Source organism: Cuculus canorus, chromosome 8 (assembly GCF_017976375.1).
Source record: "Cuculus canorus isolate bCucCan1 chromosome 8, bCucCan1.pri, whole genome shotgun sequence".
In the NCBI taxonomy this organism is placed as follows: domain Eukaryota; kingdom Metazoa; phylum Chordata; class Aves; order Cuculiformes; family Cuculidae; genus Cuculus; species Cuculus canorus.
This window is the reverse complement of record NC_071408.1, coordinates 1,856,783-1,879,682: the sequence shown is the minus strand read 5'-3', so window position 1 is coordinate 1,879,682 and position 22,900 is coordinate 1,856,783. Positions and strand designations below refer to the sequence as shown.

The 22,900-nt window shown below is 46.5% G+C and overlaps 1 protein-coding gene across 5 annotated transcripts in view; it reads right to left on the bottom strand.

The window, feature by feature from the left end:
- Window positions 1-22,900, bottom strand: part of RGL1 (ral guanine nucleotide dissociation stimulator like 1) — an 80,838-nt gene that overhangs the window by 16,368 nt on the left and 41,570 nt on the right. For all 5 annotated transcript variants that reach the window (XM_054073568.1, XM_054073569.1, XM_054073571.1 and 2 more), the window contains exons 5-10: window positions 13,463-13,647; window positions 9,432-9,556; window positions 8,083-8,298; window positions 4,175-4,278; window positions 2,962-3,046; window positions 206-295 (exon numbers count right to left, since the gene is read on the bottom strand). In XM_054073568.1, the coding sequence (XP_053929543.1) occupies window positions 206-295; window positions 2,962-3,046; window positions 4,175-4,278; window positions 8,083-8,298; window positions 9,432-9,556; window positions 13,463-13,647 (805 nt within the window). The remainder of the gene's footprint in view (window positions 1-205; window positions 296-2,961; window positions 3,047-4,174; window positions 4,279-8,082; window positions 8,299-9,431; window positions 9,557-13,462; window positions 13,648-22,900) is intronic.

The window sequence follows — 22,900 nt, the reverse complement described above, 5'->3', positions numbered from 1 at the left end:
CTATCCCCACAGCCTTTGTGAACAGCCCCTCCCCAGCTTTCCTGTAGCCCCTTCAGGTACTGGAAGGTCACTCTAAGGTCTCCTCGGAGCCTTCTCTTCTCCAGGCTAAAAAAACCTTCCTATATTTTGCTGCTTCTCTATTTCAGCAATTCAGGTCAATGGTGTTACTGGTTCAAAAAGGGTAGGAAAAGGGCCCCAGACATACCATATCTTTTTGAACTTGCAGTCGCTTCTGTGTCCTTTTCTGATTTTCTTTCACACTGCTGTCCAGATTCGCAAATTTGGATGTTCCTTCCTGTGAATTAAAACGAATTAAAAGCAATTAATGGAGGAGCTGAGTGGTAAGCTGGCAACTACGTGCAAAATAATTGCAAATACATTTAAACCAGGCAAGCTCGGCCACCAGAAATATTTGCTGTGAAGGTACACGCGTGTATACGTACACGTGATGACTCTCTGGACTTCTCTGTTGAAAATCTCCTGAGAGGTTCAATCAGAGAGCTCCGTTACACGCCAGGTGTCCAGATGTTTCTCTGAACTCCATCCCGACACTCCTGACCTCAGGATTACTGTTTGATTTCCCAATCAGGACTGCTACAAACACCTCTGCCTTATGTAACGCTTTGATTTTTCTCTTACACTGCAACACGGTGATCCAGCAACCACCTCTGTGGCCTACGGACTAACCCAAAAACACGCAGGAAATGGAAGTAATCGGTTTTCCTCTCCACAGTTCAAGCTTTCCTAGGAACACACGAGCTAGTTCACAATAGATCTGTAGCCTTTATTTCCCTTGATCCATTCAGGATGCTGGGAGTGACTGTCTTCCAGCGGTTAAAGAAACGGGACGTGAACCATTATGAAAGCCTTTTTAAGAGGCACAAACCGACAGCCTGCACTTGTCAAGATCCTCTCATTACGATGTTTACTTCTCTCGGTCACAGCGGATGACCACATCACTCAGACTGTACTTCCCTCCTTGGCTGAAAAACAGGAGTGAAAAATGAAAAAGGAGTGTTGTCTCGGCGTCTTCAAGATACTGAAAGGTAAACTGAGATTCTCTAACGGCAGCCGGCGGGCAGGCACAGAAGCTAAAACTGCCGGACGCAGCAGAGCTGCTGTCTAGGGATGAGGTTCCGTGCCAGCAAACCTGTTTCATACGGCATTTTGTCTGCCCTGCACTTGAATTTACAGGATGGATGGACAAGGTCAAACACGGCTTCCCTAGAGAGACTATTTATAGGGAAAGAAAACAAAGACTTTAAGGATTTAGTGGACATAAATCCTTCAATCGTTACAAAACGATCCAAGATGAGAACTAGGAGAGAGGTTCCTAGCTGTTCTGTGGAATTTTTCTCCTCTCGCTGCTTTCAAAATGTTTTGCAAATCTACTTAGGGCAGCTGGAGAGTGATTTGCTGGGAGCCAGAAGGTCTGGGCTCGGAGTTGTTGTTTTGTCTTTTAACACTTAGTTAAATAAGCTGGTCTGAAGACAGCTTATTATTGTCTCTCCTCCTTTAAAATAGAGCTACAGATACCGATACAAGGACGATAAACAAAACAGACCCACAGGTCTGGATGTGCTCACCCATCTTTCCTGAGCAAAACACAGATACCGAGGCAAAGGGGTTGGGTACAAATGCCAGACAGACCGGACAGAACTGCCAAGAAGTAAACTGGTTAGCCAGTTCAGAGGAACTTTTTCATGTAAACTGAAAAATCTGCCACAAACATTCCTTAGTTTCTACAGAACTTTCCCTGCTTATTCTTCCTCACTCCTTCCAAACTCCCGAGCTTGTTGGGGTTCACCTAGGATAGCGCACAAGTCCAACTGCTTCAGACAGAGCCTCTTTGTTGTCCATCTGGCCACACACAGAGCAGGAAGCCCGTTCCTTCAGAATTCCCAGCCCTGTTTTCTAGTTCCAAGAAAGGTAGGGGATAGCTGGATAAACATCTTGGTTTAATTCCTCAGCTGAAGCTGAGTGGCGTTGTTCCAGTGAAGTCAAAAAGCGCTACAGTGGTACCGCCCAGTTGAGAATCTCATTTGGAGCTGCTCAGCGTTCACCAGCGCAAACCGGAGCCTTTCCAGGGCCGCCCGGAGGGTGCTGCAGCCAGCGGCTCATCATAGAATCATAGACTCACCAGGTTGGAAAGGACCCACGGGATCATCGAGTCCAACCATTCCTAACACTCCCTAAACCATGTCCCTCAGCACCTCATCCACCCATTCCTTAAACACCTCCAGGGAAGGTGACTCGACCCCCTCCCTGGGCAGCTGTTCCAGTGCCCGATGACTCTTTCTGTAAAGAATTTTTTCCTGATATCCAGTCTGACCCTCCCCTGTTGGAGCTTGAGGCCTTGTCCTGTCCTCTGTCCCTTGGGAGAAGATCCCAGCTCCCTCCTCTCCACACCCTCCTTTCAGGCAGTTGTAGAGAGCAATAAGGTCTTCCCTCAGCCTCCTCTTCTCAAGGCTGAACATCATCGCTCGACAGAGTGCTGTAAAACCAAAGCGCTCATTTGTAACTCTCCTCGGTCCGTGGAGCCTCTTCGCTCTGGCTGTGGCTCCAGCGCTGGCACAGCTATCAAACGGTGCACACAGCTACTCCCGAGCCAGACATCGCCGTGCCCACGGGATTGTTAACACTTCCCGAACTGCAGCAGTGCGAGAGCCAACCTGAGGGGCTCCGAGAGTTCCAGAACCGCTCTCTTGTCCACACGGGACCTGCTGAGGCTGCTCTATGTGGGCATCTCAGCTCAACAGCCCAACGCTACTGTGGGATTTTTCAGGAGCAATGAAATCGCCTCTCATCCCAGCAGAAAAGCACAAGTTTTCCAGGCCTACCTTCCCTGCAGCACCACACAGAGTCGTTTGGAGGGAGATGAGCTTGGGCAGCTGGTTAGAAAAAGGGCCAACCTCCGCTCTGACTGAGCTCACAAGCCTTGCAACTCAAGCTAATTCTCACCTTCATTAGCAGCTCCCTGGTTGTCAGATAATTGTCATGGTCTGAGAAGATCTCAGACAGCTCTTCGAACATCACCAGTAAGTCCCTGTAAAGACAAGATTAGGTCGTTCAGCTGATTAACAAGCACTCTAAATCAGACCAGATTACTGTTCGGCCTCTCCCCCACCTCATGAATCAGTGGCAGTTGGGCATATAAAGGATAACACCACTAAAATGTTTCCAGTGAGATGCTGCACATCCACTAGGAACCTTCCCGGCACCTTCTGGTGCTCCCAGGAAAGTCAGACTTTATTGTCAGCATCAAATGCCCGCAGACCCTGAGCAGGGTTTTCAATTACACCGCAGGTTCTCGTAAGAAAGCGGATAAACGGGTGCAAAGGAACAGAACAATAGCTGTCAGAGGTATCCCGAGTACTTCATCCTCACCCTGTTCCATGCGCTCTGGAAAGCTAGCAGGATTTAAGTGTATGAGTCCCTTCCTATTATCAATATCTTGATCAGGAACAGGAACACGGGGCAGCGGAAGGAAAGACCCGCCTCTCGCTAGGGGAAACGCACAAGTATACTGCGTGGCAGTGGCATTTTTCCTTTGTTGATCAAAGGCGAAGGAAAGAAATCTATTCTTCTCACACTGAATGAGAAGAACACCTTCTTTCCTCCACAGCCATTTCTGGTGGGTGTCTGGCACGCGGGAAACAACAGCTCCATAAAAAGGTATTCCCTCGTAAGAAATATTGTCTTCAATACAGGTTTGGATTTTGTAGTTTGGGGATATGTTTTAAGGAAACGTCAGGGCCAGGAGAAGATTAATAAGGCTTTGTAGCAACCTGGACCTCCTCCAGCTTCACGGGAGAGAAGACAACAGGCAAGTATTGTGGTGTTCTTCTGCTGACCTTCCGAGACCAGAGTGCGTGAGTTGGGTGAGGAGCTAGTCCCATAGTTATTTAAAAGAGGTTGTGGAAGATACAATATGCTCTAAAGTACAGATAGACCCAGTATTCCTGAGGGCGGGCTGTCGCCTCCATGTGTAACACAACCTCACAGCAGTCAGACCCAAAACAAGGGGTCTGAACCTCACAGGAATGAGAGGTCCTTCTGAGGGAACAGATGTCCATGAGGGAGCAGAATAGGAAGGCTGAGAACAACAAGATGGGAAGAGCGAGCACTGAGCCTTCGTTTGGCGCTAAGGACAGGAGCAGAGGGGGAGGCTTACTTTGGAACACACGCCCAGGTCTTCTTCAGCCGATAGATGGGGCTGGACTGCAGTGCTGAGATGATGGCCTTCAAGGAGGAAAAATTCTTCAGGATCCTACATTCCTGCGAAAGGAGCGGTTAGAAACACATGAGCATTAAATGTCAGCATTACAAATACGCTAGTGCTCTTCTTCTGACCGGTGTCACGCTTGCTACACATTCTCAGTGCTAAGCAGGCAGCTGTACAAATACTGAGCATCAAAAATATCCCTCCCTCCTTCGGCCACCAAACGCTTTATGAACTTTGGCACTTCCAGCTTGTTTTCCTCACTTTCATGTACTTGTGGTGCTCTTGCAGTGTTACAGCCTCCAGTTCTCCTTGTAAAATAAAAGTGGAACCGAGTCCATGAAGTCAGGCTAAAAAGCACAAATGTTACACTTAAAAAGCTCCTTATAACTTCCAATCCCTCTCACTCCTAAGGGGGGAAAAAAAAGGGCTTTGCCTCTTCACATGTGGCATTTAGAACGTAGACTCTCAATCACCTAAGGGTCAATGAAAAATAAAGACATGCAAAGGAATAACCTGATATTCAAGTATTTGCACACTGTTAAAGAGAAGAACCTTCCCAGCTTTTCCAGAGTTGGGATCGAATCCTAGCAGAAACACTGGCACGTTGGGGTTTCTCACACAGCGTCTCTGTGGCAAAACCTTCCATGGAAAAGGATACTGCAAAATTTAACTCTCCAAAAAATAGCAGAGATTCCTGGGAAAGCAGATGGAAGCAAAGAGGGCGGCGGGGTAAGTCTGGCCCGTGACTCTTCAAGGAACCCGTCGATCTGTTGGTGGCTCAGGAACCAGAGCTCGGACACCACAGACTTAAACTCCGGCAAACACAAGCTCTAACGGGTGTTTGCATGTTAAGCAGGCAAAACACAAGGCAAATCCGACCGTCGCACGTAGATGAGAATGTATCCAAACTACAATTCCACTTCTGCAAACTTTCATGGGGCTGATAATCACACTAATCATGCCGATCGTGTAAAGGATCCTGACAGTGAAAACAGACATCACGTATTTCCTTCAAATGTAAAGCAACCTTAGCAGAAACAGAGTCAGCCCTTAATCCATCCGCAGCTCCGTCCATGAGCTGCGCTACAATCGACTGAACGACTCGGGCAAGCACATTTGCTCCCTTTTATTTACCTAAAAAACTATCTTTGTGCGACTTCGAAGGCGACATTTAACAACATGTGGCGTAAGAAGGCTGCCTGGTCAGACAGCACGTGAAGCGGGTCGGCATTCAGGCTAAAGACCAAGGTCAAGGTCATGTGGGAAGACACACAAGACCCGAAAGCTATTTTTCCATGGTTTGGGGTCAAAGAAGCCACTCAGCAGCTCTTCTTCAGAGACCAACGCTTTTGAGGAGGAGACCTTCTTCTCTTTACTTTCAACTTGAAATTCAGGCTGGGGAGAACATGGATTTAGAGACAAAAATTCTTAGCATTGTATTTTTTTCAAATACAACAGGAGTTTGGACTGGGAGATCCAATTTGGAACCATCTTGACTTAACTGCACATTTGATAACTTAAAGCACATTGAGAATTCAATATCGGATTTTGCTTTCTCAGTGATTTAACTGACTGCAGACTAAACTTTAGCAAGCTTTCATTTGTACATAAGAAGAATTCTTTAAGACTGCTTTGAATAACTTTGTTTCACGCTGCGCCCTTCACAAAGGGAAAACAAGAAAGGATCTTGCGCAGAAGCAACTTGGATCTAAAAAAATTAGGTGTGACAGGATAGTAATGATTTCATTTTTACTTGTTATTTTTAAAGAAAACATTGTGTGAGTGAAATTGGCTGCTCCTGCGCAGGGGCCTTAGGTCTACACGGAGCAGGGAGAGCTGGCAGTCAGAAAAAGCATTCAGTTTATCTTGTAAACCAAGAACCTGGATCCAAAAGTCAGATAGCAAATCCAAACCAGATAGCAAATGCGGACCTCCGCGCTGCTAAGTTACAGAGGTTGCTGTCAGTGAATAACTGCCTTTTAATGAGCGGATTATTTTCTAATTCAGGCATCTAACTATTCAAAACGCTCATTTGCATGCACAAAGCAAGCGACTTTCTTCAGAAGTGGGCAACTGAGTACACATGCAGGTAGCTGCCCTACATGTGCAATTCACTCGTAGTGCGTGCACATGCATTTTTCATGTGCTCAGCTAAGACTGGAATGTTTAATTACGTGTAGTAATTTCATAAAGGGAGAAGCATTGAATCAATAAAGCTCTCCGAACAGTGAAGTGTGATGAGCATGGGGTCTGTCCTGGCTTTCTCAGGCCTCCGTGTTGCCCCATCAGGAGCAGGAAGCTGCTTCATCCTTGCTCGTGCAGATTGCAGACCAGTATGTGCCCCGTAGCTGGTGCCCTCTGCAACCTCAACACCTGCACACAGAAAATAGGCACCAAACTTCCTAATCCATTCACCCGGGCTATAAAGCAGCCATCAGATGGTAAAAAAAACCCGAGTGGACGTAAGTGCTCCAAGAGAGGTGAAAGGCTACTTCCCCATACCAGCTTCCTGAACCATGCCGCTGCCGCGGCTCAGGTGCCACGACTAACAATACCGGCTCTGGAAGCATGAAGTGCATTGTCAGGGCTGGAAATCCTCTCTCCAGCTTGAATTTTTCAGGTTTGCTTATTTTGTATAGCTCCGAAAGAATCCATGTGATTCTTAAGACAAAAGTCAACACGCGTCCACATGAAAGTGCTTTAATGTTCTCTTCAAATGAGAGATCTAATTTAGTGCCAGCTGCCCAGAACTCTGCAGGGGAATTAAAAAGACTGCAGTAAAATATTAATGGTAAAGTCTAAGAAATTAGCAAATTAGAATTATGCAAAGGAGGCGCGCAAAACTCTTCCATGCAAAAATTAAGAAACGCCAAATCTGCTACAAGACGAAGGAATTGAAGAAAGTAAAACTGTAGAAGAAAGAAATTGAAGAAAGTAAAAGCTACGCAAGACAACAACAAAGCAGAAAGGCAAGAAGATGAGGAGACTGACATCATATTGTAACTCTACTTATTTTTTCTGGTCGCTGCTTGCACCTCTCACCCCTTCCAAACCAGCTGGGCTGTGTACCTAACGTAAACTGTGAATAACTCAAATGACTTTTCAGCCTCAAGAATTTTTTGAAACAAAAGAGTATAAACAATAATTCCATTTTTTTTCCATGTTAAAGAAGCTTCTACTTCCTGGAAGTAATTTAGCTTTGTCTGCACTGACTTAAGACCTTACATTTACATTATTTTCCTATACACGCACGCATATATATAAATGTAAGAAAACACACGCAGTAGCGCTGTCTTCCACTGGATCTGACTCCTGTGTCTACAAACACTGTGGGAGCTGGAGAGGGAGCACGATGCTCACTGACTCAACACAAACGGCCAAAGGCAGGTAAGCGCAGAGCTTATTCTGACTGCCTCCACACACTGCCAGTCCTACTCCATCCTTGGTAAACTTTCCTCTTAAAACAGGTCTAACCTTTGGCCGATATCAACCATCGCTTCACTTCTTTCACCGACACGAGCAGTATTTTCTGCCTAGGGAAGCCAACTGGCTGATTTTATACCGATCTTCCCGTAAATGGTATATTATTAAGAATACGGCACTCCCCACTTGCAAGAACACAGTATCTGCACTCTCAGCCCTGCGAAGAGACAAGCATCAACCCCATTTCCATGGTGGGGAAGGAATTAAGGAGAGGAATGGCAATACTTCATTTGCTATTACAAAGAAAATTGGTCAAACCCAGTAAGAATTCGAGCTAAGATGTTCACCGGCCTGAGACCAGTGCACCCATCCCCTCCCAGTTCCCTCACTCCACGGCACTCCACGCATTGAACGCTCCAGAAGAAATTCCTTACGTGTGCAATATAAATCCACTTCTCGATGATCTTGGCTCTTTGCTGCGTTTTGAGCTCTTTGCCCTTCAGGATAGTGCTGATCACACATTTGGTAACGGTATTGAACTGAGAGATAGTGGCTCTGATGGTAGATGCCAGGTGCTTGTTTTCTTTCTTATCCCTTTGAGACCAGATGCGTCCCAAGCAGTGGTAGGGCACAACATTCTTGAAGAGTTTCTAGAGTGAAATAGAGGCGCGTAAGTCAGCAGGATTCGCCCAGATCTCTACTGTCCACAAAAGGAAATGCATATTTACAGAACAAATTGGATCTAAATCTAATATATTATTAAAAGGTTAATATTTCTTTTCTCTTAGTTCAAAATACACACTTGGGCATAATCCTTATAGGCTTGGATGCTCTAAAAGAACTGTCAACTCAATAGTGCTGGGAAAATAACAGACACGTTTGTACCAGTTGCAGAATCAACAGGAAAATTTTATATATAGTGATATTTTGAAGTAAACTGATCGAGACAAACCAAACCAGAGCACTGCAGTTAAGAGTACCCGCACATCTTTAGGCTAGGCAGCAACATGGTCGAAAGATGCTATTTGTTAGATGTCAACTATTAAACTTCGCAGAAAAGGCCACACTTTTTTTCAAAAGAGCCTTCAGAATAACTGAAGGAAAAAGCCCAATGAACAAAGTCCGGAAAACCGAGCAGAGCTGTGTTCCCAGAATCATAGAACGGTTTGAGTTGTAAAGGACCTTAAAGATCCTCTAACTCCAATGCCCCTGTCACGGGCAGGGACATCTCCCACTGGATCAGGTTCCTCAAACCCCATCCAACCTGGCCTGGAACCCCTCCAGGGATGGGGCAGCCAACAGCTTCCCCGGGCAACCTGGGCCAGGGCCTCACCACCCTCATCACAAAGAAATTCCACCTAATGTCCGGTCTAAATCTGCCCCTCTCCAGTTTAAAACCATTCCCCCTCGTCCTGTCACCACAAGCATTTGTTAAAGTCCCTCCCCAGCTTTCCTGTAGCCCCTTCAGGTACTGGAAGGTCACTCTAAGGTCTCCCTGGAGCCTTCTCTTCTCCAGGCTGAACAACCCCAACTCTCTCAGCCTGTCCTCGTACGCGAGCTGCTCCAGCCCTCTGGTCATCTTTGTAGCCTCGTTCCAACAGCTCCATCTCCTTCTTCTGTTGAGGATTCCAGAATTGGACACAATCCTCCAGGTGTGTTCTGCGTCCCAACAACAGACCTATTCTGGAACACCACCCTTATACTGATATAACTTTAAAAAACACCTTGAGAAGCCCAGCGCTCTTTCCTCTAGCGTTCCAAGCTGTTCGTGTGCTCTACATACCGCATCCATGTACGTCAACTGCTCTGCCACAAGGTCTTCTTCAAAGAGAGAGAATTCTTCCAGATTGCTGATGTCTAACTCCTCTTCATCACAGAGGTTACCGAGGGAAGCGTTATAGAACGCAACTGTCCAGGGAGGAAAAACACAATTCAGTAAATTCATACAGCAAACAGTGAATCAAAGCAGATGTTTATTTTAAAGCATCTCTGTATAATTTATAGCAGAATGACCAAAGATGTCACTGACCCACCGTGCTGCATATTTTAGTGAGAAAGATGATGACCAGAAGATTAAATTTGCAAAGAAAAGGTGGAAGAAAGAGAAACAGAGTTAGAAAGAAGCGAGCTGCTCAGGGTCCCTTCGCCGAGGAGCGGCTTAACCCTTTGCTAACCATTCTTCTGAAAGAAAAAAAAACAAACCCACCACCCCCTAACAAGAATTTCTTATTAGCACTGCAGAACTTTGTTAATCTATGGTAATCTTGCCCATGGAGGAGGGGTGCGGTGGAACTGGATGATCTTTAGGGTCCCTTCCAACCCAAACCATTCTGTGATTCTATGATTCATTCTATGTTTGACTATAATCTGAAAAAACAAGCAACTGCAAAGGGACAGGAGTGCAGTTATATACTCAAAACACTGCATTAGGAATGCTCTGGTATCCAGATTTAATCCCCCATATGTAGCTATAAAAGGTATCAGATTTTCTGGGCAGCATTTGTGCCTTCACAGGGCTACACGGACATTTACTCTATGTTTATCCCAGCCTCCCTCAGCCTCCCTCTCTGGGAATTTTTCCCAGAAAAGGGAATATAGTGAGTACCTACAGCATTCATCCAAATGAGAAGGGGTTTCACAGATGTTCCCATGTCCCTTTTTTACTCCCACAGGTTGGGAACAAAGCCGCATTAAAAGACAAAGAAACACGCCCTCGCTTCCCATGGTCGAGAAGGAAGTCGAACAGAAAATCCCTGAAAATAAATCATAGAATGGTTTGGGTTGGAAGGGACCTTAAAGCCCATCCAGTTCCACCCCTGCCATGGGCAGGGACACCTCCCACTGGCTCAGGCTGCCCAAGGCCCATCCAACCTGGCCTGGAACACCTCCAGGGATGGGGCAGCCACAGCTTCCCTGGGCAACCTGGGCCAGGGCCTCACCACTCTCACAGTGAAGAAATTCCTCCTTATGTCCAGTCTAAATCTGCCCCTCTCCAGTTTATCCCTGTTGCCCCTCGTCCCATCACTCCAAACCTTTGTAAACAGTCCCTCCCCAGCTTTCCTGTAGCCCCTTCAGGCACTGGAAGGTCACTCTAAGGTCCCCTTGGAGCCTTCTCCAGGCTGAACAACCCCAACTCTCTCAGCCTGTCATCCTCTTCCTAATCCCTTTTACTGTAAGGTGACACTAACTCCAAAAGAAGGGAAGAAAAAAAGTGGACTTGCTTAAGACTAACAAGAGAAACACAGAGTTTTCTACTAGGGAGATTTCATTACAAACCCGGGCAGTGCATTGCGGAGTGTTCCGCAAAGCTCCACGTCCAATGAAAGCAGAACAGACATTAAAGCAACAAAAGCAGATAAAGGGATACGGCACTGTTTATCAAAATATTTCATTTTCCTTTCTTAATTAGCAAAAATCAATGTAAGCTGCTGCAGTTTTGATGTAACAAATTACAACTGCAGGCCGTATCCAGATCTCCATCTGCACATTCCAATTGCACAATTTATTGACAGAGCTAAACGCGATAAATGGAGACCTCTGTTCAGCGTTACTCCTCTGTGGCTCTTTTGTAACAACGCACATAATTAAATGGAGATCCACTGAACTGCTACAAGAGGCACATTTTTTTCTCTCTTTTTAGCTATGTAACTCCTCATTTTCTTCTCAGTTCTTGAACTTCAACTGAAAAATCATCAATGCTGAGTTGCAACTCCCCTCAGAACCTCACAGCACCCTTAAAATCCTGGAGCGCCACCTCAGATTTTTCGTTTCTTTTATCACGCCTCTCTCTCTCCTTTCTCTATCACTTCATAAACGTGTTAACGGTCTTCTCCCTACTGCCCAAGAAGCTCTGGAATCCTCTGGAAGTCAAGTACCTCATCATCTTCAAATCGCCCTGATCCATTCAGCTCTCTCCGAGTCCAACCGCCCGCTTGACATGAGTGAGGGCAACCACGTGCCCCTTCTCAACCTGCAATCTCTGACTCACGCGCTTTGTGTTGCTCAAGCTGCAAGCGCTGAGGCCGGAGAACGGATTTTATCGCCGTATCTGGTACTGCAATCCGATCTACCGGTGTGGCTGATGGCAGCACTGAACGGAGGTCTGATTACACAAATCAAACTGTAGGATTAGGACCGCAAATGGTAAATCCAGAGCACAGCATGAATGTTTCAGAACAGCAGTCATCAGCGACTCTGAATTGCACATTACATTAAGAGTTTTGAAAGCATTCTCTGAAACAAAGATGGAGCTCTGATGATCTAAGTGACAACTCTGAAACTTGGGGAAGGACTGTTCATAAAGGCTTGTAGCGATAGGAAGAGGGGCAATGGGTACAAACTGGAGAGGGGCAGATTTAGACTGGACACGAGGACGAATTTCTTTATGACAAGGGTGGTGAGGCCCTGGCCCAGGTTGCCCAGGGAAGGTGTGGCTGCCCCATCCCTGGAGGTGTTCCAGGCCAGGTTGGATGGGCCTTGGGCAGCCTGAGCCAGTGGGAGGTGTCCCTGCCCATGGCAGCGGGGTTGGAACTGGAGGATCTTTAAGGTCCCTTCCAACCCAAACTATTTGATGATTCTACAATTCCCGGCAGAGCCCACAGGTTAATTGTGTTCTCCTCCTCTTGTTTTATTTTAATTAACAGCCTCTATTCTGCCACAATTTGGAAAAAAGTTATCATTCAAACTGAACCATCTGTGACTCAGCAATGAACCTTAACTATCCCTCGAGGAAATAAATGCAGAAGCAGAGCTGCTGGGAACTCCCGGTCACTTTGAACTCCAGACAAAGCCAAATCTAGCTCTTGGGAGCTTGCTTTGTTTGACCCGTGGGACCCAAAGCCAGGAAAGGCCACCAACAGGCACAGATCAGCAGTCCCGTTCACTTACCTGTGCTCAAGGAGGAAGACGCCTGGGCTCCGTGCGCCGCTCCTTTTTACGTATGTGTTAATTACCGAATTAATTTGGGATTTCACAGTAATATGCGTTTACGCGGTATTTCTGGAATATCCGGTAGACATGATTTTTATGGGATTAAATGTTTCTTTTCTGTCATTTCCTTTATTACACAAATTATTCCGTCTCGCCCCTCTACCAAAGCTGGTAGTTGTTTCTAGTTCTCATTCACACACTACGTGAGCTCCTATGACTTTTCGGCTTGTGCCAGAGGAAGCTCTCTCGGCAGGATAAGGGTATGTGTCAGGCTTGACGCTGCACACAGCGCCCTTGTGTTACTACAGGTCACTATTGTTTCAGTAGAATGTGACCTCCAATAACGTAGGCTTTTCCTCTGTCCTTGGCTACCAGCAGCTGGCCGCTCAAATAGGAAAAAACAGCCGCAGACACTTCCTTTGACAAGAGGGGAACGAGGAAGGAAAGCTTCATGCCAACAGCTTGACTCAAGCTGGATTTTGTCACAGCTCTGGATTTCGCTGTTTGTTGGTTTAGGCTTTTCTTGGGGAAAGATGGGAGTCGAAATGAGAAGAGCAACTAAAGAGTAGCTGTGTTTGATTCCATCACATGGGAAGCGGGCTGATAATTAACCACTCAGTTGCCGCAGCAGTCTAAAAGCTTAGGCTTAGTACTAGAGAGGTGCTGGATTTCCCAGTCCAGCAACGAACGGGCAGAAGCCCCTACACTGTACGGCTCTTTCGTCTTTCACAGAACTTGCAGGGATTCAAAAAACAAACACCACTCCATGAAAAAAGTCACTGGTGAGCCTTGCAGTGTGGTCAATTAGCATAAGAGTTAATGAGGTGCGCTCCACATAACTCCCTGTGGTACCATACAGTCTGGGACAACAGAAAGACAACTTACCATCGTGTTCCACTTCCTGGTTCTGGAAGCGCTCCAAGAGGTTCTGTGCCCTCTTCTCCGGGTCAGAGCCGGGCATATTACTCTTCAGGTAATCCAGCAACTTCATCAAAGAAGGGTGGTTGGGTGGCTCTCTGAAATCCTCGGAGCACTGGTCGAGCCAGGCTCGTAAGATTGATGCTATTGCACTAAAACCAAGAACACGGAGAGAACATTGGTTGAATGCAGCACATACTGACGCCCCTGTAGGTATCTGTATCTAACATAACAAAAGGAGCACTGAGACATTCATACTCCACGCGAAGGCAGTATGAAGATTTTTTTGAGCAAGGAATTTAATTTTTTTCTTTTAAAGTATGGAATGTCATTAAGATATCATGCGGATTCTGCCAGGGACTTCAGTGGAGTTGCCCTGCTATCAGGATGTTGTCCAAATGCCTCAAACAGCGACAGGCTTGGGGCATCGACCTCCTGTGGAGGAAGCCTCTTCCAGGGTTTGACCACCTTCTCGGCAAAGAAATGCTTCCTAATTTCCAGTCTGAACCCCCCCAGCATAGCTTTGGACCATTCCCATGTGTCCTATCACCGGATCCCAGCGAGATCAGCATTCAGCTGATACAATCGGTCCCTTACAATTTCAGTGTCCACAAAGGGAAAGTCATGGTTCCTGCACTCACGGTCCTCTGACTCAGGGGAGAGGACAGCCCAGGGTCTATCTATGCTACAAAGGACTGAGGCAAAGCCACATTGAATGCCTCCACTTTTTCTTCATCCCTATTAGGCAGAGGGCCATCATCTTCAACAAGTGTCAGTCCAATGTTTTCTTTAGACCTCTTCTGGCTATGAATATACTCAGAAAAACTATTCTTGTTATCTGAAACAACACGAGCCAGGTTCAACTCCAACTGAGCTTTGGCCTTTTGTGTCTTCTCCCTGCATAAACAAACCACAGCTCTGTCCTCTTCCTACAAAGCCTGACTTTGCTTCCAGAGATCGTACAGTTTCTTCTCCTCTGGAGCTCCACGAGGGGTTCCCTGTTCAGCCGAGCTGGGCTTTTGCCCATTTGCTTGGCTTATGACACGTGGAATTGCCCGCTCCTGTGCTTTCTAAAAGCTGATTCTTACAGACTGACCGGCACTCATGGACTCCTAAGCCCTCAAAGCAGGTTCCCAGAGTACTCCACTGAATACCTCCATGAATACCTTTCAGTTCACTCCCCTGAAGTCCAGGGCAGCAACTCTGCAGTCCTTTTTTCTCGTTACACTGAAAATTTTAAACTCAGCCACTTCACGATCGCTACAGCCAAGACAGTCCTCTTAGCATCACACCCACCGCAAGTGCTTCTCTAGCCACAAACAAGTCCAGGACCCCATGTCATCTATGATAAGAAGCTGTCTCCTACAAACTTCAAGAAGTTCCCAGACCTGCTGCTCACCACAGCAGTACGATGTTCCCAACCTTTGTCCGGAAAGTTGAAATCTCCCATATGGATAAGGTTAGCGATCTAGCAATTTCTTGTAACTACCAATAAGTAACCCCCCAGGGCTATCATCCCAGCTGGGCGATCAGTAGCAGACGCTCACTGCACCACCTCATTTCTTTTCCACCTCCCTAATCCTTGCAAAGAGGCTCTCAACCACATCATTGCTAGTTGTAGTGGCTGCACAATCAAACCGCTCCCCAACACAGAGCGTGACACCTCCACCTTGCCTGCCCTGAACAGCCAGCAGCCCTCCATCCTCATTCCACCAAGTCTCACCAATACCAATAACACCATAGGTCTCAGAGCTGACCAACACTTCCAGTTCAGTCTGTTTGCTTCTCATACTGCATGCATTAGTGTACAAGCATTTCAGATACGGTCCCAAGCCCTCCGTGCTCCCAGAAGCAGCGTAAATATTCCCACTAGGGCTGCCACCCTTTGGCAATACCATGCTAACCCCCATAATCGAACCTAGTTCAAAGCTCTCTTGACCAGCCCCACCAGCTCACACCCAAAGCCTCTATTTGTCCATGCGTATCTCGCGTCGTGTGTTCCACCACCGTTGCTGGTGCTGCTCTGGCATCCATGGCAATAATAGAAATAGCCCTTTCCCAAGTATATAACGCCAGCAACTCGGATAAAACCAAATCATGTCCTATTACTGGCACTCATTATGATCCTGTTTCCCGGTGTGTCAAGCTGGCAAAGCAAGAACTGCGGGTTACCTTGGAGCTATGCTTTGTTTAATCAGTTGAAGTATCTTTACTCAGCTGTACCGTGACTGTGTTTGAATAACTACCAGACATGACGCACACAATCAAAAGCAGAACATAATTTCTTAATTCTTATGCCAGTGGGCAAAGCTGTGGCCTGGTGAGACTCCAATGTTTGCTCCGTTATCCCTTCCTGGGATGTTTTGGGAAAATAGCAGAGAGGAAACAAGGTCTTTGTGGCTCCTTCAGGGTAGCAGCTTCCCAGTGGAAGTGCTAAATCAAACGCTTCCTTCTGTGCCTTTCCTCTCATCAGTCGCTGCTGCCAACTGCGGATTTGGAGTCTTGGTAGAAAGCCCACCCATGCCTTGGGTTCTGTGAAAAGCAGTCTAAGCCTGAACCCAACGCCTGTGAGCACACACTTGGTGAGACTGCCTCGTCTGCAAGGAGAAAACCCTGCTCACGACACGTGTGGCGTGGGCAGTGCCCACTATCAAGCCTGAAGATGGCTTAAGCCCAAAGACAGACTGATCTTGCTAATCTTAGGATGCAATGAATAACAGAAGCGTATCAGCAGAACCTGGGTTTTACCTTTAGCCCAGAGACAAGAAATGCCAAATTATACCACCCAAGAAAACATCTTAGTCCAGGAAAAGGATGCTTAAGGAGCTATGAGTGTGTTGGATCTCGTTCAGGAAAGCTATCCCAGATCTTCCCTGCCCATGGAACTAGATGATCTTCAAGGTCCCTTCCAACCCAAACTATTCTATGATCTTGTAGTGACAGAACGAGGGGCAATGGGGATAAACTGGAGAGGGGCAGATTTAGACTGGACATTAGGAGGAAATTCTTAACGATGAGAGTGGTGAGGCCCTGGCCCAGGTTGCCCAGGGAAGCTGTGGCTGCCCCATCCCTGGAGGTGTTCCAGGCCAGGTTGGATGGGCCTTGGGCAGCCTGAGCCAGTGGGAGGTGGCCCTGCCCATGGCAGGGGGTGGAACTGGATCATCTTTAAGGCCCTTTCCAACCCAAACTATTCTATGATTCTATCTTCTCAGACACACACAGCTAAAAAGACACCAGTTGCAGATGGGACAATTCTTCTACAGACCGAGGGGGGCGAGGGGAAAGCAGAGCCAGTGAATCAAGAGTGTTTCCACTCCGCCTGAAATGGAGGGAACTGAACTGTTGATCTACTTTTCTGCTTTATGTAAGTTCTAATCCACACACACACGGCCGATCGGTACTTAAGATAGCGCACAAACGTGTGCCTCTGGGAATCCCTTTAAATCCTGTTTTTGCAGGGATTTTCATTTCTGCCTGATTTCGTAAGAAAACAAGACTCGGAGAATTTATGCTATAGTTTCCCAGAAATTACTTACAAGGTTCTTGATAAATTTCAACCAAGTGTAGAAAAGCTGGAAGATGTCTTTTTAAGACAGATCCAGTCCCCCGGAGTAGGGTGAAGAGTTCGCAGCCATTACAGACGCTGACTTTTGCCAACAAAATCATTCCAGGCAAGAGGGAAAATAGGAAAGAGGGAAAAGGTAGGCTGTGCCCTGCTCACCTCCTATCGCCAGACTGTTGAACCGGCGTGTCAGGGAGGAAAGCTCGCTGAAGAGGGGCTGGAGAACTGCCCACATCTTGCAGTAGCTTTACATGTGCTGCTCTTGAGTAGAAACTCCCTGTTCTTGACAGACCCAGAGATAGGAACAGGAGCCTTCCAAGACCTCAGGCAGGAAAGAAACATCACAGACTACATTTTACTTGGGTTGATTATGAGCTATAAATTTTTCCTTCCCTGCCTGTAAGAATTATACGATAGTTTGGTTGGAAGGGACCTTAAAGCTCATCCAGTCCCAACCCCACTGCCATGGGCAGGGACACCTCCCACTGGCTCAGGCTGCCCAAGGCCCATCCAACCTGGCCTGGAACACCTCCAGGGATGGGGCAGCCACAGCTTCCCTGGGCAACCTGGGCCAGGGCCTCACCGCTCTCATGGTGAAGTAATTCCACCTTAAAGAAATAACTTTGTAATGTTTAATTCCTGTCCTGCCAACCACAGACTCTGAGCAGCAACACCTTCAAGTTTCACACCTATCACAAACTCTTCTCGTTTCCAAACCAGCTTTGTTTGAAGCCCATCTCTAAAGGTTTATCTCCAAAATCTATCTACTGTTAAGTGGAAGGAATGTATCGGATGCAGTTGTTTATAAACTGGGAACACGGAACTCCTCATCCGTTTGCCCATGAGCTACCACAGACCGTGAAGAACCTGCGGCAGGTCCAAGTCTAATACCTCTGCCAAGCTGAGCTGGCAGCGTGCGGAGGAGGTGGAGAAGGAGGCCCTCCTCTAACAGCCACAAGTGACGCGGACTCAGCACTGGTGAGACCGCACCTCGAATACTGTGTTCAGTTCTGGGCCCCTCACCACAAGAAGGATGTTGAGGCTCTGGAGTGTGTCCAGAGAAGAGCAACGAAGCTGGTGAGGGGCTGGAGAATGTCTGACGAGGAGCGGCTGAGAGAGCTGGGGGTGTTTAGCCTGGAGAAGAGGAGGCTGAGGGGAGACCTTATTGCTCTCTACAACTGCCTGAAAGGAGGTTGTGGAGAGGAGGGAGCTGGGCTCTGCTCCCAAGTGACAGAGGACAGGACAAGGGGGAATGGCCTGAAGCTCTGCCAGGGGAGGTTCAGGTTGGATATCAGAAAAAAATTCTTCACAGAAAGAGTCATTGGGTACTGGAACAGCTGCCCAGGGAGGTGGTGGAGTCACCTTCCCTGGAGGTGTTTAAGGAACGGGTGGATGAAGTTCTGAGGGACATGGTTTAGGGAGTGTTAGGAATGGTTGGACTCGATGATCCAATGGGTCCTTTCCAACCTGGTGATTGTATGATTCTGTGATTCTGTGATAGGTTACACGGAAATTCTGTGTAGGCTTTTCTCAGCTGGGCAGACGGCTCTAACGCTGGTCCTAAAGGGGCTGTACAGGAGTTAGAACACTTCTTGCTAAAAAGGCAAAAGCAGCGTTTTCTTTCTCACCACAATTATCTCTAAAGATTGGGCATAAGGGAATCGCAACAATTCAAGAGAATAAGGAGAACCTTAGTTGCAGAAAGAGATTAAATGGCTGGTTTCTTAAAAAATTAAACAGGAACGTGCAGGAAACTATCTGTCTATGTTCAAGACGCTCAATGGAATCATCCTTACAGAAGGCTATTCCCTCTCCTCTGCTTTTCATGCAATCGCTGCCAGGCTTGCTCACACAGATTAAATCAAACCAGCTGTATTTTCTCAGTTTGTTTGTTAAAAAACAACACAGGCAGTTAAATCTCAGCTTTGAACCAGGGGTGAAACGTATGGAAACTGCAAGCAGAGGCTGATGAAGGGCAGCTTTTGCCACCCAGCCTGTTACAAATAACGTGCTGACAACCTCCAGCACCCAACCTGCTCCCCTTTTGATTTGGGAAGAACTGGCAGAAGAGGATAAGGGGTTTTTTTTGTCACTGAGGTGCATGTGAAGTCACTCAGGGACCAGTTCTGCTAATTGTTCTTTGTTTTAATTGAGATACCGATCATCATTTTTCTTTGCTCTTCCAGTTACTCTTTTTTTGCTTGGTTTGGATTGTTTCCATAACTCTCCCACTCTTCCATTGCTTACCCTGCCCTGCGTTTGACTCTGCTTCCCATGTAACCACATGGGTTTCTGCTGTTGTTTTAGCTTAATTGGCTTTACTGGAATGAATGAACGCTGATTATTGCTCTCCCAAACCCATCTTAACTGCTTCCCACTATGGATTTCCCAGGCATCAGAAACTTCCAGCCAATTTTCCTCCATTTGTCTCACATTCCTTTGGTGTCTGTTCTCCTGGAGTACAATGTTTTGGGACCAGTTTTATTTCTGCAGCGCTGTAACTGCGCACACTTCTAACTTCAGTAGGAAACAGAAGACGAGTTTGCTGTTGGGAAGGTCTAAATGCACAAGAAGCCATGGGACAATGCTCGTTTATCGCTATGAGAAACTCCAAATGCTGCAGTATTGCACTGAAGATTCTCGTATTTGCTATTTTAATGCAGAAAAGGAGGGGTAAACATGCAAGACATGCCATGCGGTAACTGAACAGCTCTTTTACTTTCTTTATTTGAAGTGTTCTACCCAACTGCTGTGGAACGGAACAAGGAGATTCCAGTTCAGCTTTGAGTTGCTTTGTCTGCGGTTTTCAATTGTGCCACATTCTAAGTTTTAATAACAAAGAAATCCCACATTTTGATAATAAAGCTGACATTCAAGACAACAAGAGTAGCTGCGAGTACTTGGGCTCATCATTCAGCAGAGGGAGAGCACCACCTACTCCAAACCAGCAAACCGAAGCCAGCAGCAGAAGGAAACCACAACCTTCAATGCCAAGAGGGGGCTTAAAAGCACTTTTCAAGTTACTCAAGTTCATTTACGATTTAAAAGCCACAGGGCTCAGCCAGGGCAGCACTTGGGATTGAAAGAGAAGAGGACTTTGAGGGCTTAAAGCTAGTTTACTTTTTGTACGACACAAACTGTTTCTGCTTTTCATGTAGGGATGAATCTTCCCCTTTACAGCACTGGGGATGGGAGTACAGGAAAAAAAAATAAAGATAATTAAAATCTCCACTGAAACCTCCTACCGCAACCAGGAGACCAGTTTTCAAGTTCTATTGCTTTCTCTTGAGAAACAGAACCTAAACTGGGATTTAGAAGAGCTCTTAAACTCATTGTTTAAGCTCACTGTTTGCAGCACAGGGTTTCCTTTTCGTCCCCTTTGCCCTGGCTGTGTCTTACTTCCAAATGGAAGAGGTATTTCTACACACAGATGGTGCACTTTCCCCTCTCCCCACAAGATTCACCAACATGCCTAAAGGGTATCCTTAAAGAAAATGTACCAATGTCAGACCCTGGAAAGCAAACAAACAAGAAGTCAGAGTCTAAGGCCATGGACCGACACAGCAACATTGTCTGCCTCCTGAAAAACCTCTCCTGCAGGCAACCTCTGGGTCATACTGCTATTTTTTGAGTGAGGTCTTCAAGTAACTAGATTAACATTAAACATTAAACTAGTCTTCTCTGAAGGCAAACACTGTGGGCACGCCGGCATTGCCAGGGTGGACGTTCTTCTGTGTCTGCTGAACAGGAACGAATCACTTCTGGGAATTTCACTGACAGAAACCTTTAAAACTCGTGGCAACAAGCTCAGCACCTTTTATCCACGCAGCGTAATGCGCTGCATCAGCTCTCCGGGTCTCGCAAGCCCAGCAAGTCATCTCAGCGACACGGCCTCAGCGCCGTTTCGGACCCTCGCATGATTCAGAGGCAGCTCCGATTCCAGTCAAGCTACAGAATTCCAAACCTACAAGCGGCTTTGTGGTTCTTTCTCCATCTCAACCACCTCCAGACAGGACTTTAATGCCTGTATTTTGGGAATTATCCTGCTCCTTTAATACATCACCTCCTTAAATTCATGGAGTCTGTGGTTAGAGTAGAGTTCTCTGCCAGCAGTGAGAGCACACAGAGATTAAAATTAACACCCTTTTTCCGTAGGGAAAGGAAATAAGGCACGAGTTATCTCCCGGGCCATTCTGCATAGAAAACTCAACCTTTCAACAGGGAGTTAAAAGTTAACTGAGGAACTTTCCTGCTCTGAATGGAGATCACAGGGATCAGATCATTGTTTCTCGCTCTCTCGTAGGCAACACGCATGACCACTCCAGGAGGACTCAAGTCCCCAACCAGCACTGGTTGCTTGGCTTGCTGATCGCCTTCCCAGAATACGTTAAGGTGCTTGAGGTCTCCTGGACGCGAGTCTCTCATTGAAGTTTCCCGTGACTCCTGGCTGGGAAGGTTTGTAGAACCTTCACAACAGACAAATCCAGGCAAAGTATTTCACTTCTTTCCACTCTACTTTCTTTCCTCGTTTGCTTTTTGGCAGGTGACAGATACCAAGCAACACATTTGAACCATACCACCACACCTGAAAACAGCACCATAACTGAATTCTCTAGAGTTCATGTCAAGTGCACCATCATATGGACCTCTCCAATTCTTAACAATACCCAATCATGCTGATAACTTTTATTTGTGTTTAACGTCTGCATGGTTTTTACTCCAAACGGTCATGTCCTGGTGTGCTATATCTACTCTTTTCTCCGTGAAAGGCAACAGAAGCCCTAAGGTAAAAAACACGGAGAACTCCAAAGACAACAAGAGCTGAACTGTGATGAGGAGGCAACTCTGCCCCACCTCAACACAGAAATACGCAGAACTGAGAAACAGCACAGGCCATCTTGTTTATACCATGCAAGGAAGAACGAAAACAGGAGGAGACACAGGGTCAAATAAGTTACTCCTTACAAACCTCTTAGCAGACAATTAAGAAAGGCATGGTATCGTAATTCTGGAAACACAGGCTGAAGTCCACCTCACTCAGACACCTGACTGGAATATCTGACCTTCCCTGGACTTTATTCCTCTCTTCCCTGTGATCACAAACATCCAGCTGACTGAAAGGAGGGAGAACTGCGTGACACAAGCTAGCGACCATGAAAAGCTAAGGTGGGTCTTGACAATAATGATGATAATAAAAGCTTAGAGTCAGGCATGGGAGGTTTTTTTAAACTCATAAACCTTTTGATTCTGTTCAGAGCTTACTCATCACTCTGTGGTCTAAACTGCCCGTGTAATTTTAAAGTTACACAATTACAGCACCACTGTTTGAACTCTGTCTTATTGAATCTAGTTTGAAAGAAAAGGGCAAGAACAATCAAAAGCCCAAAAGACATTTTCTATGAGATGTAACTGACTTGGACCGCTGCTGAAAAATAATTGTTTTGACCACTCTATCGGCAGGAACGATGCTTAAGCGACCATGAGAAATTCCCCTTGGCAGAACAGGTCCTCAGAAGACATGTTTCCGAATGTAGTTGAAGTGATCTCGGGTCAACCACTACTGTACATCACTGCAAAAAGCGTGAGAGGTAACTGCTGGCTCAGGCTCAGGATTTGGAGAGACAAGGACAGGTTTATAGCTCACACGAGTCTCTCAAATGAGACTCTGCCACAACTGCACTCAAGCCCTTGCGCAGGACTTGCAGGTTCTGAGCTACGTGGACACAGGGTGAAGTGTTAAAATAACATAATAAAACAATTACGCACATCAGATATTTTCCTTCTCAAAATATATCGCAACTCTTAAGTTGCAGGTACAAAAAACACCGAGAATTTCAACACCG